Source organism: Polypterus senegalus, chromosome 12 (genome assembly GCF_016835505.1).
Source record: "Polypterus senegalus isolate Bchr_013 chromosome 12, ASM1683550v1, whole genome shotgun sequence".
NCBI classification, from domain to species: Eukaryota; Metazoa; Chordata; class Cladistia; order Polypteriformes; family Polypteridae; genus Polypterus; species Polypterus senegalus.
The window spans coordinates 79404497-79418012 of record NC_053165.1 but is presented as its reverse complement, the minus strand read 5'-3'; the positions used below and the strand labels follow the sequence as shown (position 1 = coordinate 79418012).

Sequence of the window (13516 nt, the reverse complement as noted above, 5' to 3'; positions counted from 1 at the left end):
GGAGAAAAGGGTCTTGGTCAGAGTGACCAACAACCCAACGGACCCTCTGCCTGAGAATCTGTGTGGAGATCACACACTTAAACATAAACTTGAAAAATAACTCACCTGAACCAACCACTGAGACTGACTGGCACTGACCAGTGAGAGTGACACTGGCACTGACCACTGAGACTGACTGGCACTGACCACTGAGACTGACACTGGCACTGACCACTGAGACTGACACTGGCACTGACCAGTGAGAGTGACACTGGTACTGATCACTGAGACTGATGCTGACCACTGAGAATGACTGACACTGGCACTGACCACTGAGACTGACTGGCAACTTTATTCTTAGGATTCAAAGAGTTAAAGACTAAAATTGCATTTCTGTTTCTGGTTGCCCATATATTACCTCTAACCACCCAAAGCAAGGATGACAGCTGCCAATCACAGAGCCCCCTTCCTTCAACAGCTGCCTTGTCAGCAGACTTGCCGTGAGTGTCAATGGGCTGTCAGCAGATGCTGAGGGCAGCCGCTCTCTTCTGACAAGGCTAACTATGCTCATTGGATCTATCTAATCCTGGCTATTACGCCAAATACTATCATCTATCTATCTATCTATCTATCTATCTATCTATTATATAGTGCCTTTCACTTATCTATCTATCTATCGATCTATCTGTCTATCTATCTATCTATCATATAGTGCCTTTCTATCTATCTATCTATTATATAGTGCCTTTCACTTATCTGTCTGTCTGTCTGTCTCTCTTTTTAATTACATCTGATTAGAAGCAGCTATCTAAATGGGAAGCCCAGCAGTCTCAACTGTGTTAATATTATTGTCGTCTTTTAACACTAATGCTCGGCGTTCAGGGCTCTTCCCGGCATTGTCTCATGGAGTTGAATTTCCAGCAGTGTATTCAGCATTGGCCCACGAGGGACCAGGCTTCACGTGTCGCTGGCGTTCATAGGCCATTCACGCACCACTGCAAGGCCTTTTTTAAGAGTTCACTGCAATGTGAAACAGAAAGAGTATGAAAGCCACATCCTCCTCAAAGGCATCAGCTGCAGAATTTTTGTTAACTGAAGAAAACGAATCTTATAAGGCTGCCCGCTGGTTTGCCCATATGACGCTCTCATGGCACACACGATTATGTTCCCAGTACCCCTGTAAGCTTGAATTTGCTATGTTAGGGTCCTCTTTTGTAAACTGAGGTTCAATTATTGCAGACCCCTTGAAAATCTGTCACCATGAAAATGTAGGTTGTGAAATCCCCAACTTGTTACAACCACATAGTCTCCTGCCACCCAGATGTCTCAGTCATTTCCTGTTGTAACATCACAGTCTATACAATCCTCCATAGTCACTACTTTTGTAACATTAAAAATGGTCTTTTATCGTGCTGTATGGCACGTTGCCTCATCATCATACTAAGCGAAATATTACAAGAAATGTATTCAAGGACAGGAAGCTCCATAAGACTTAACAAACCCAGACATTATTTAAGAGATATTTCATAAAATCTACACTTTCCTTAACCCTTTGAGCCCTGCCCTCCCCGGCATATTGCAACTATAGCCATGACCTCCACAGCAATTATCAGCAGTTTTTTTATATGATGATAAGCCACCATGTTAAAACAACAGATTGATACTACAGAACAGCGTTTCCAGACCTCGAAACTCCAGCCCCAAAACTGCGCCGAAGATCACCCTCAACTCACAGCGACCTTCCCAACTCCCTCTCTGACAAACGATTCACCAAGCAGGAGAAGCTTCAACGACCGCGTTTCACTCATCTAACTACTCTTGTGGTCATGTTCGATTCAGAGGGTCGGACCACTCCACTCTCCCCGTCCAGAAGATCGTGCTAAATTCCCGAAGGGGGACCTTTGGGTTTCCGAGCAGAGCAGCAGTCGTGACACCACAAAGTTTGGGAAACAATTCCACCTTTGACCAACAGTGTGGACCGTCCATAACTGAAGACCAAGCAAGGAGACCAAAAAGAGGAAAAGCTGCGAGGACCAGATGGTGGAAATAAAAGACAAAGAGTAGAAGAAGAAAGACACAAAGAGAAGAAGAAAAAGTAGAATGAGGTTCAAGAACGTTGGCGCGGTAAACATGCAGAACAGGTTAGAGATAATGGAAGTACTAAAATTCGAAAGTCTTAAAAAACTGATGGTAAAGATGGCATTAGTGCTAACAAATGGAAATTACTACTCAGTGACATAACGGAACAGCAAAAAGAGATCAAATGTATGGACACAGATGATATGACAGAGCTACGACAAGTTTCATTTCAAAGAAATCACAGTTCGCTCAGGCTTATATTTATGATCACGGAGAAGGGATACAACATACAATTGAAAGAGTTAAACAATCGGATGTATTAGAAATTCTACAGCCAATAATGGATAAAAAATCCATACGTCCACAAGTACCGCACTTTACACGAAATGAATCTGAAAAACAGGGAAAAAGAAGTTTTCTTGGATTTCTGTATGAACCGAAAAGATCACGCTCATATATCTCTCTATTATAAAAAAAAATCCTGGAGAGAAACAGACGTGATGTTCACGGAAGGCACTAAAAAGACCCGCGAGACTAAAGAGATTGGCCACAGAGCGTCTCGCGGGGACCTTAAACATGAGACTTTGTGCCAAGAGGTTGACCGAGGACCGTCTTGCGATGACGTAGAACATGAGATTCTTGCAAGACACACCCGACTTACGACCCAATATCAAATAAGAGCACTCAGTCGTGTTTTGGCTTTGAGCACACGCAGATCCAGGGCTCTCAGCGTACATAAAGCGTATAAGGATAATATGTTATAAATGAAACGTCGACGACTAAGCGAAGAAGAAAGCAGCGTGGAGAAAAGAGACTCAATAGCGTTGGAGAGACAAAAAAGGAAAATCTAAGTGCAAATTCAGAAAATAAGGAAAGTAATTATCAGCCCGGAAAAAGTGGAACTGAAAAAAAAAAGCTGGTCCGATCTGGGCGTTGGCGCTATACACAGGCAGAGCAGGTTAGAGATTATGAAGGAAATGGAGTTGGAAAGGCTCAAAAAAAAAAAACGTTGGCGCGATACACATGTGGAGAATCAGAAAGTATAAAAAAAAGAAAGTAAAGATCGCAGTAGTGCAAACAAACAGAAATGATTACCTTAAAAAAGGAAAATAATCGCCACGGACCAGGTGTCATTGAAACAAAAGCAGGACAAAGCGGGGTCAGAAATAAAAGAGAAAGAGTAGAAAACAAAGTAAAACGTCATCAAGAGGTTAAAAAACAAGGGGAGGTTAGAGAAAATGAAAACTGGAATTCAAAAGACTCGAAAGAAACGTAGGCGCGAAACACATGAAGAGCAAGATACATGAAAGTGACAAAAAAAGAAAGTAAAGGTCGCATTAGCGCAAAGAAAGAGAAATTATTACTCGGAGAAATAACGAAAAGGTGAACAGAGGTCGAATATATGGACACAGGTGATATGTCAGAAGTATGGAAATGCTTTGAAGTTTAAGTCAGAGAATTTCAACAACGGAGTTTACCTCACAAGCACTTATTGGTTATTTTGCAAAAAAAAATGATGAACTGCTGATGATGAAGATCGCTGGTCTGTGCTGAAAGTCCAAACAGAGAAACCGATCCTGAATTAGGGTACAAAGTCATTCAACACGCGTCTCACGGACCTCATTTAAAAGATTCAGCACGTTGGGACTCCAATGATTCCATCCATCCATCCATTTATTTTCCAACCCGCTGAATCCGAAAACAGGGTCACGGGGATCTGCCGGAGCCAATCCCAGCCAACACAGGGCACAAGGCTGGAGCCAGTCCCGGGCAGGGTGCCAACCCACCAAGATTCCAAATATTGTTTTTACAGAAGTTCAGAAATAAAAGTGACACTAATGAAAAAAAAAACTTAAAAGTGTGCATCCGGACAAACAAAAACGGGGTTTGGCGAGCGACGCCCCCCTAGTATAATAAACCAACACGTGACGAATTGTCAGCGATGATAGTTTCGAAAGACTGGGATATCAAAGACAGAGTTGATGTTCGTGTTTATCCAAAGGCACAGCGCGAGTCGTCGCAAGCGGCAGATCCGGGAAATGACTAAGTGTGTAAGGGGGTTTGTAGAGCAAAGTGAGCGGGGGGGGGGCAAAGCCCCCTAGTCATTCAGATAAAAGAGTCCTAATAGGCCTTACTCAACTAGACACATAATTTAGAATCTCGAGGATATCAGACAAACACAAAAGCCTGAAATGGTTGTTTAGTATCTACGGCTGTGCACCAAACACACAGGACTCCTCTACTGGATGGCACAGGGCACCGCTGGTCACCCCGTGAGAGATTATCAGCTCCTCACTTGTGAGACATTCAGTCTTACGACACCATCAGCGTTTTACTCACACGTAATGACTGACACCCAATGACTCTGACATGCAACGATCCACTGAGCGACGCTGACGTCTAATAACTCACCACACGAATCACACATTAAATGACGTAACGGGCACCGATGCAGTGCTTCGTGATTCTGATCGTCCTTTCTAGGACCCTTATGAAATGTCCCAAATCGTCACAAATGTCGTGATCAGGGTGTTGACATTCTTTCACTCCTTTTGTTCATTTCAATCCTTTTTGCGCCCGTGCATATTGTGTCAAGCCGACAAAAAAAAAAGACACCACTAATGATGGCCGCGTACAGCCTGGCAGACTTTAGTAGCAATCAGGACTCTCTGCAAGTTAAAAGAAAAAAAAAACATTCAGGAGATTGAGAGTTAAGGAAAAATAAATTAACAGGAAGGCAGAAGCCACATAAACGTCTGCATGCGGCTGAGCTAACGGCTCTGCATGTGTCAGCGTTCGGCCGCTTATCCACCATCACTCAGTGATGTCAGAAGAGAGTTTAACGAAACTAAAGGTGGGGCTGTGATGGGCACAAACAGCACAATGACGCCAAAGAAGACAAAGTAGTCAGAAATGGCACACAAGCACAACATTCTCTAATCTGCTGAATGCAATTATGGGTTTCTGGTGGCTGGAGTCCATCTGAGCAGCGTCAGGCTCAAAGCAGGATGCCACTCTGGACAGGGCATGAGGCCGTCACAGTGCCCATCATAAAACGTCTGTTGCTGCATGCTGTGGCTGCCAGTTTGCCAAGAATGTGCAGCAGGCTTGCTGCCAGGCTGTCCTCGTGTGGCCGGGGCAGCAGAAGTAATCACAGTCACAGTGCATGACAATGTGCTTTCTACCTCTTATCATTGTTAAGTGGCAGTTCTACCTGGCGAACATTGTCAGTACCACGATTAGCTGGGGACCAATCAGCTGAAGATGGAACCTCACATTCGCTTTCGATCACTTGTATCAAAATCGGAGTCTGACAAGTCATAGTCCAGTTCAGAGAGAATAGGCAAAATGTCGTCTGCCGAGTATTTTGCTTTACATGTCCGCTTTCATCTCTTACTCGCGTGAGTGCAGGAAATCTCGGTCAAACCAATGAAGCTAACTTTCCTTCAGGCAACGAGAGTCCAACTAAAACATGACAGTTGGTTTTTGTCACAGTTTACAGTGGATTACCACCATCAAGTTCTCCTTTTGACAAAAGTCGACATCCGCCGTGAAAGAGTTAACCAAACTAAGCCCACATTTATGAAGTAGCAGCTGTAGCAGCCCGTGCTGTAAAATGCTGAGGGTCCGAGAAACTATTGAAATCATCAGAAAAAAAAATTGAAATGTAGAGACGTCAGGTAATTGAAAGGAACTCCTAGGAGGGTTCGTCTTGCCGATGTGCTCGCCTCGCTTGTGTTATTAGCGGCTAAGAGAGTTTGTCTTTTGTCGGTGGTTTCACTTTGGCGGCGGAGTCGCTTTCTTTCAGATTCCTTGTACTTCTTTCTTTTTCTGATTCATTAACTTGGGGCCGTCTTGCTGTAGCCTCGCACTTCCGGGCCGGACAGACAGACACACACACAGTTCCACACATAGACGTTTATATATAAAAAAACTATTGAAATCGTCCGAGAAAAAACTGAAATGTAGAGACATCGAACTCCTCTGGGCGTCTCTCTCCTAGGAGGATTCGTCGTGCCGATGTGCTCACCTCGCTTGTGTTATTAGCGACTAAGCGAGTTTTCTGTTTCCTTGGAGGCGAAGCCCTCAGCCCGACTCCACCTCTCACTTCCGTGACAGACAGACAGACAGACAGACAGACTTCCACACGAAGACGTTTATATATAAGACTAACTGAAATACCCAGCGTTGCCTGGGAGGAAAATAAAGTTGTTTTTTTTAAATTGTTTGAGAAACATATAATTTAAAAAAACAAATCACATCTTGACAGATTCATTTTTATTTTGTGGTGTAGTGATACGTTTTTACATGCAGAATTTTTAATTGAAACTCAATTAAATTAATATTATTATTAGGTTGATTTAATTCTATTACCACTACAACATTATTACAATAAGAACAATACAAGATAGAAATACAGTTAACAAAAACAAATATTAAATGACAAACAAATAATACTACAGATTTTTTCATGAATAATCTGTCGGTTGCTTTTACGAGGAACACACCAGAAACGTTCCAAGAGGCAACCGGATAATAACATACATACCAGACCGCAAGATTGTTACAGTCTGCTTTAAATATAATTTAAGGTTGTGACTAATTGTTGGAGATTTGCTCATTGGAAGATGCTTTGTGGAATAAAACCTCTTTATTGTATTTATACTCTCCCACACCTCTAGTTTTCTTTGTAAAGCTTGGCCAGTCCAGTCTTTGTGCAGCCGAAACTGATCCTTGCTTAATAAGTGGGACTCCTGCACAAATACTATTTTAGCGTTTAGACCTGTTAGGTGACAGAATACTTTCTTTCTCTTTAATTCATGATTCGGACCTTTAACATTCCAGCTCACACAGCTAACTGTCCGGTCATATTTCTATTCTTATATTGCAGACTGTATTGCAATGTCTGGGGCTCTCTGACGCCCCCTTGTGGTTACTAACATAAATACACGACCATAGAGTGCTACAGTCTGCTTTATATATAAGACTAGCCATTCCCTGTGGCTCCGCCCAAGTATTAGTGAAACAGAACAGTGAGGAGGCCCCGCCCAGCTCTCTATTCCTGACGTCACTCTTCCCCCTCCCCTCGGCCCGCAGCCTCTCTCTCAGATTGGCGTTAATAAATCGCTCCTGCAAGGGAACTATGATTCTTAGCGCAGTGAGAGAAGTCGCGAAATCAACCGGAATGTTCAAGCATGTTATAGAAAAAAAAAAAGATCTAAATCCATTAAATAGTTAAGGTTACACCCCGAGGCAGACACGTGAGTGAGGCGGGCAAACCCCCCCAACCGACGAGTCTCTCTCGGATTTGCACTAATAAATCGGTACCGCAAGTGAACTCTGATACTTAGCACGATGAGAAAAGTCGCAAAATCAATGGAATGTTCAAGCAAATTCTAGAAAAAAACTCGACCTAAATCCGTGAAGTAGTTAGACATACAAACAGGTCTAAAAAACTGTAAGGAATTTCGTGCTTGGACCAGGACATTTTTAAAACCGTTTCTTAGCGAGCGCCTATGGGCCAAGGGTAACCTACATTCCAAATTTCAAGTCCCAAGTCCTCGCGGTCCGGGAGATTTAGTGATGAGTGAGTCAGTGGTATTTGGCTTTTATATACTTAGATTATTTAGCACACAGAAGAAGACTGTTGACTGACAGGCAGTGCTGTCTCTTGTTTTCATTGTCACATTATGTGACTTCTAGCCGTAGGTTATGTCATGATGATGACTGATGTTACTGATCCCATCGCTGGACCCTGCTAATTTACTTGACCCTCAGCACATTCACGCCCGACCCTTTTTCTGACAGCTAACTGTGTGCTGCCTGACGGAGCTGCTGCTGTATAAAGGGTTAACAGGTACTGTCATTTCAGCAGCAACACACAAGCAACCCCAACAACTTAAGAAAACGACTTTTCTAAACCAAATCAGTTCAGTTTGGAACTCAATGAGAACACGTCTCAACCTATTTCTGTACCCTTTTGCGGCCAGCGACAATACATGGGTGGGCTGCCCCAAACCTTTTTCATGTGTTGAGACTGATTCTTTCGCAACTGTTACATTGAAGAGTCACTAGGGGGTCCTGTAACTTGTCCACACCTGTGATTCCTAGTCGTTTACTCTCTTAAGGCGGAACAATCCAGCGGCCGCAGACATCAAGTCCGCCAGCCCCTCCGTCTGGAAGGCACATGCCGCTAACGTTTTCCAACCTCTGCAAACCGACTCACATCACCTGCTGCTTGAAGGTGCGCCAGAGCAGTTCAGTGATCTTTTACAACCGTAAAAGTAAAAAAATAAATGCAAGCAAGGAAAGCAAAATGTCACTTAATTAATCTACACAATTAACTGAAGGGGAAACAGACTCTTATTATGGATTGATCTGTAAAGGAATATCTGCAGATTACAACGATTCAATGTTTCATTGACACTACAAGTTATTGGCAAACCACCACAGTGCCCTGCCATCCACTGCAGTCTTTTATTTTGAAATTTCAACACTGATTTTCATTCTTCAGTGGGTCATTCAAAAATGTTGAAGAAAGTTTAATAAATATGAACTGCAGTTAGCCACAGAACGAGAGATAGATAGATAGATAGATAGATAGATAGATAGATAGATAGATAGATAGATAGATAGATAGATGTGAAAGGCACTATATAATAGATAGATAGATAGATAGATAGATAGATAGATAGATAGATGTGAAAGGCACTATATAATAGATAGATAGATAGATAGATAGATAGATAGATAGATAGATAGATAGATACTTTATTAAATAATCTCAAGGGGAAATTCCCATACTCCAGCAGCAGCATACTGATAATAACAATATTAAATTAAAGCGTGATAACAATGCAGGTATAACAGACAGTAACTTTGTATAACATTAACGTTTACCCCCCGAGACACATAGTGTGGGGTCTCCTCAGTCTGTCAGTGGAGCAGGACGGTGACAGCAGTCTGTCGCTGAAGCTGCTCCTCTGTCTGGAGATGATCCTGCTCAGTGGATTCTCCATGACTGTCAGGAGTCTGCTCAGCGCCTGTCGCTCCGGATTATGGTACTTTACAAAAAGTTCATTTGATTTCAGATCTAACGTGTTTAATGAGTGTCATGATGGAGGTGGAGGTGTGTGCCTCGGCCTGATGGGTGTTCAGGGGTTCTTGTCTTTTGTTCAAACTGGCCAAGACGGTAGAGAGTCGGCTTCCTAGCCGGTAGTTCTGTGTTTAAATGACGTGTGTGTTGCCTTCCTTCAATCAACATGGAAAGTACATCAGCATATTAAATACAGAGGAGTCGGAGTCTGGAGTACCGGAGTCGAAGGATTTATCTACCGACTCCACTGCCATGGTAATAACTGGACAGAAAAATGCAGTTTTAAATCACCCGAGTTAGGCTCTCTGTGAGAGCTGTTTTAGCCACCCCGACGCTATTTAGGCTCAGCTTTTAGCCACATAACAGTACTGAGGTATCGGCCAATGCCCGAGTCACCTCACGTATAGATTACTGTCATGCTATTCTATCTGGCATCCCACAAAAACCTAACTCACAACTCACAACTCACCACTCACCGTACCTAAATACAGCTCAGTAACTATGGGTGGCAGAGCTTTCAGTGTGATGGCCCCTAAAATTTGGATCGCTCTTCCTCTCAGACTTTCGCGTGGAAAACTCGATTACTCATTTCAAACTCCTGTTAAAAATGCGTCTTTTCAAGGAGCATTATTCATTTTCTTGTATGTGATTTCTATCCATCCATCCACCTTCCAACCCGCTGAATCCGAACACAGGGTAACGGGGGTCTGCTGGAGCCAATCCCAGCCAGCACAGGGTGCAAAGCAGGAACAAACCCTGGCAGGGTGCCAGCCTACCACAGGGCACACACACACAGCCGCACTAGGGACAATTTAGAATCGCCATTGCACCTAACCTGCATGTCTTTGGACTGGGTACATAAATAAAACTTATTATTATTATTATTATTATTATTAGAAACGTATCCATCGCTTACAACTTATTCGAAATTCGGCTGCCAGGATAATAACCTGCTGTTCTAAATCCACTGAACCAGCGTTTCTCAACCTTTAAGTATTTGCGACCCGAGTTTTCATAACAGTTTTAATTGCACCCCCCCAAGTTATTTTGAAACCCTAATAAAATGTATTCCTATATTTGTTGCTGCCGATACACCGCTACAAGTTTTATCATACCTACTGTACTTAACTTTTATCGACGTTTATCTAACTCTACATTTATCTGTCTAGTATTAGAATGTAGTTTAAGTTCATTTGTTTTGGTTTCAATAGATGTATTTTTCATATTTTCGATTCTTGTTTTCGTTTTTTCACATCTTCGCGCCCCCTTTTTTGTTAGAGGGGGGCCCGCCGCACTGAACACATCACACCGATTCTCTCTCAGCGTCACTGGCTCCCTGTTAACTACCGAATACGATACCAAATGCCACTCTTAACATTTCGAGGTCCCCACAACCTCACTGATCTCCTCCAGACTGACTCTCCCCTCTCGCTCCCTCAGACCCTCATCTGCAGCTCGACTTTCTGTGCCACACGTCAGACTCTGTGCTATGGGGGCTCCAGTGTCCTCTCCTGGTGCTCCTCAACTCGGGAATTCTCTTCCCTCTCATATTCGTCAGCTCGATTTGATGACACATCTTTTCAAACTGGCATACCAATTGTGAATGTTTCACTGTTACTGCCTGTTATCTTTGTTTGTTTGCTACTTACTGCTTTTTGATGTATCAATCTTTTCATTTTAATTTTATTAGTATTGCTTAATTTCATTGTAAGGCGACCTTGAGTGTTAAGATTAAATAAAATATATTATTATTACTATAATACTGTCACATTTTGATAAAACACTCTACTAATGCATTACATTTTTACTCAGTCAGTCAGTGTCCATCCCACTATATCCTAACAAAGGGTCATGGGGGTCTGCTGGAGCCAATCCCAGCCAACAAAGGGCACAAGGCAGGAACAAACCCCAGGCAGGGTGCCAGCCCACCACCGGGCACAATTTAGGATCGCCAATGCACCTGACCTGCATTTTGGATTGTGGGAGGCAACCCACACAGAGAACATGCAAACTCCATGCAGGGAGGACCTGGGAAGCGAACCCGGGTCTCCTTACTGCGAGGCAGCAGCGCTACCACTGCGCCACCCTATATTATTAGTGATATTTTACATTTTTAGTAACAAAAATATCTCTTTCATGACGAAAATACAAAAAAAGATTAACAGTGCGCCAACTTTCAAACATAACATTGGCATAACAAACATGTATGTTTGGTGACTTGGGGACTTAGCCCTACTCGTACCTGAATGTGATTTTTTAAATTTCTTTCGTAGATGCATGCTGACCCAGCCCTTTTCTGACTGCTTCCACTATGCTACACACTAAAGCCCTGGATGCAGTTTGGCAGATGTCACACCCCTCTTCAGTTTCCGAGTCCCCAGATAGCATCACTCACCACACTTAACAATGAGATCTGACAAACGTCACGTCACATCAGTTATACACACACTCACACAGATTAACAAACATGTGTCTGTTAGGTCTGCACTGGCCCATGCGTTTCGATTCTTATCCTGTGATGGCCTGGTGCCCTGCCCAGGGCGGTTCTTGCCTTGCACCCCAGTGCTGCTGTGGTAGGCAGCAGTAACCCAAAATTGAATTAAGCAGGTTTAAGAATGAGATGAGACCGTGCAACCTGTTTGGTGATTTATTTTTGCATCAGTGTGTTCAAATCTCGAGTAATTTTTTAACAACACTCATATGTTTCAAAAGGCCCGAATTATCCATGCCTGTGGCTTCACTTCAGATGTCTCTCGTGTTTTTCATATCCCACATTCGTCGGCTCTAAAACAATCACATGCGTTTTGATGGTCCTGAGCCCAGTTTGATAATGTCCACATCTCACGGTACTGTCATCCAGCACTAGGATTTCTTTGTTACACAACGAAGAATTGAAGTTCAAGCTCAGGAGACTGAAAAGTGTGCCACTACAATGAACACAAACGGCGGAGGAGTAAGGGGGTACCCCAGTTGTGGGGGGTCGAGCCGTCCAGCTTCGGAATTACCATCTCCGTAAACAAAGACCCAGGCTTGCTAACTTCCACGACCCTTTGGGCCATTAAGGCTCCCAGGCGCTTGTCCTCAGTTATGAAGACGTCCATTGCTTCGAGTCGCTAGACTTTTCGTCAACACTGCAGCCCACACCCAGTTTCTTCTATAATTTACGAGACGTGCTTCGCCTCATCTTCTGCTCACACGTACGCACGAATTCGCATCCCTCTTACCGTATTTGCCTTCCTGCTCGTCAGACTCCAGCTTCTGCATGCTTCTTTTCCTCCAAAACACACAAAGAAAAACGTAAACCCCAGTGGAAACAATAACAGCAAAGAATAAGGAAGCTCACAAGAGTAACGGCATCCGAAGCCTAAAAGCTGCTACTGTTGGCCGAGAGCTACTGTTAAACAGACCGAGGCAATAAGAGGTGGGGCCAACGCCCACGGAGAACCCGAAAGCCAATAGACGACGAGATTTTTCATGACGGATGGCGCCATACACCAGTCGCGGGGTAAGAAGGCAAGGCTTCACCGAGAGGAGCCCCGCCCACACACCATTGACCGCTATTCTCTTGGAATGCGGAGCTCGCCTCGACTTGTGCTCGAGCCTGAGAACGCGAGGCAGACGATGAGAAAGTCGCGTTAAAATAAAAATATTATCACCTGAATGGAAACTAAAATATTTTAGGTTGCGTTAAAAATAAATTCATTGTATTGTTATAGTACGTCATACATTAGCCTTAGTAACAGCTGTACATTGGAAGCGGCGCACAGGATTCCAGCATGTCGGTTTCGATTCCCACGAGTGGTCGTTGTCTATGAGGGGCTGGCAGGCTTTCTCCTTAGCCGTGTAGGATTTCCTCCAGGTGGTCTTGTTTTCTCCAGGTTCCAATTTCGAGAATGTGTGCGCGTGAGTTTTTGTTTCGTTGTTGATTTCAGACAGGGTTGTTTTCTGCTTTGTGTCCATGGCTTCTCAGGGTAAGCCCTGACCCATCAAAATATTCAGTTAGACAATGTTAAGTTTAGGTTTGTATTACTAAAAAAAAATGAAAATATGAGATGAAAAAGACTAAAAAAGGAGACATGGAGCACATTGATACCACTCCCTCCCTCACAAAAAAAAAAACGACAAAATAGTTGTGTGAGTTTCACATTCATGCACTACATTTTACAGTGTACGTGTTACATTCACAGCACTCCATCTGTTTAGCCAGTTCTGAGCTGCAGATGTTGTTAGTAAATTTTATTATAGTAAATAATATATAACAAATGTAAAATCTAACCAATTCATTAGCCTAGTTTTCAAATACTTGGTGGATGGTACATGCCTTGGAGAATTGGCATGCAGAGGCTAGAAGATGCCGAGGCG

The 13516-nt window shown here is 43.3% G+C and overlaps 1 protein-coding gene across 2 annotated transcripts in view; it reads right to left on the bottom strand.

The window, feature by feature from the left end:
* Positions 1 to 12546, bottom strand: part of slc44a2 (solute carrier family 44 member 2) — a 114220-nt gene extending 101674 nt beyond the window's left edge. Inside the window, exon 1 of one of the 2 annotated variants that reach the window (XM_039772524.1) lies at positions 12379 to 12546. In XM_039772524.1, coding sequence (XP_039628458.1) covers positions 12379 to 12418 — 40 coding nt within the window. In that variant the 5' untranslated portion in view covers positions 12419 to 12546. The remainder of the gene's footprint in view (positions 1 to 12378) is intronic. The other variant, XM_039772526.1, reaches the window with a different exon arrangement.
* Positions 12547 to 13516: the final 970 nt, after the last annotated feature.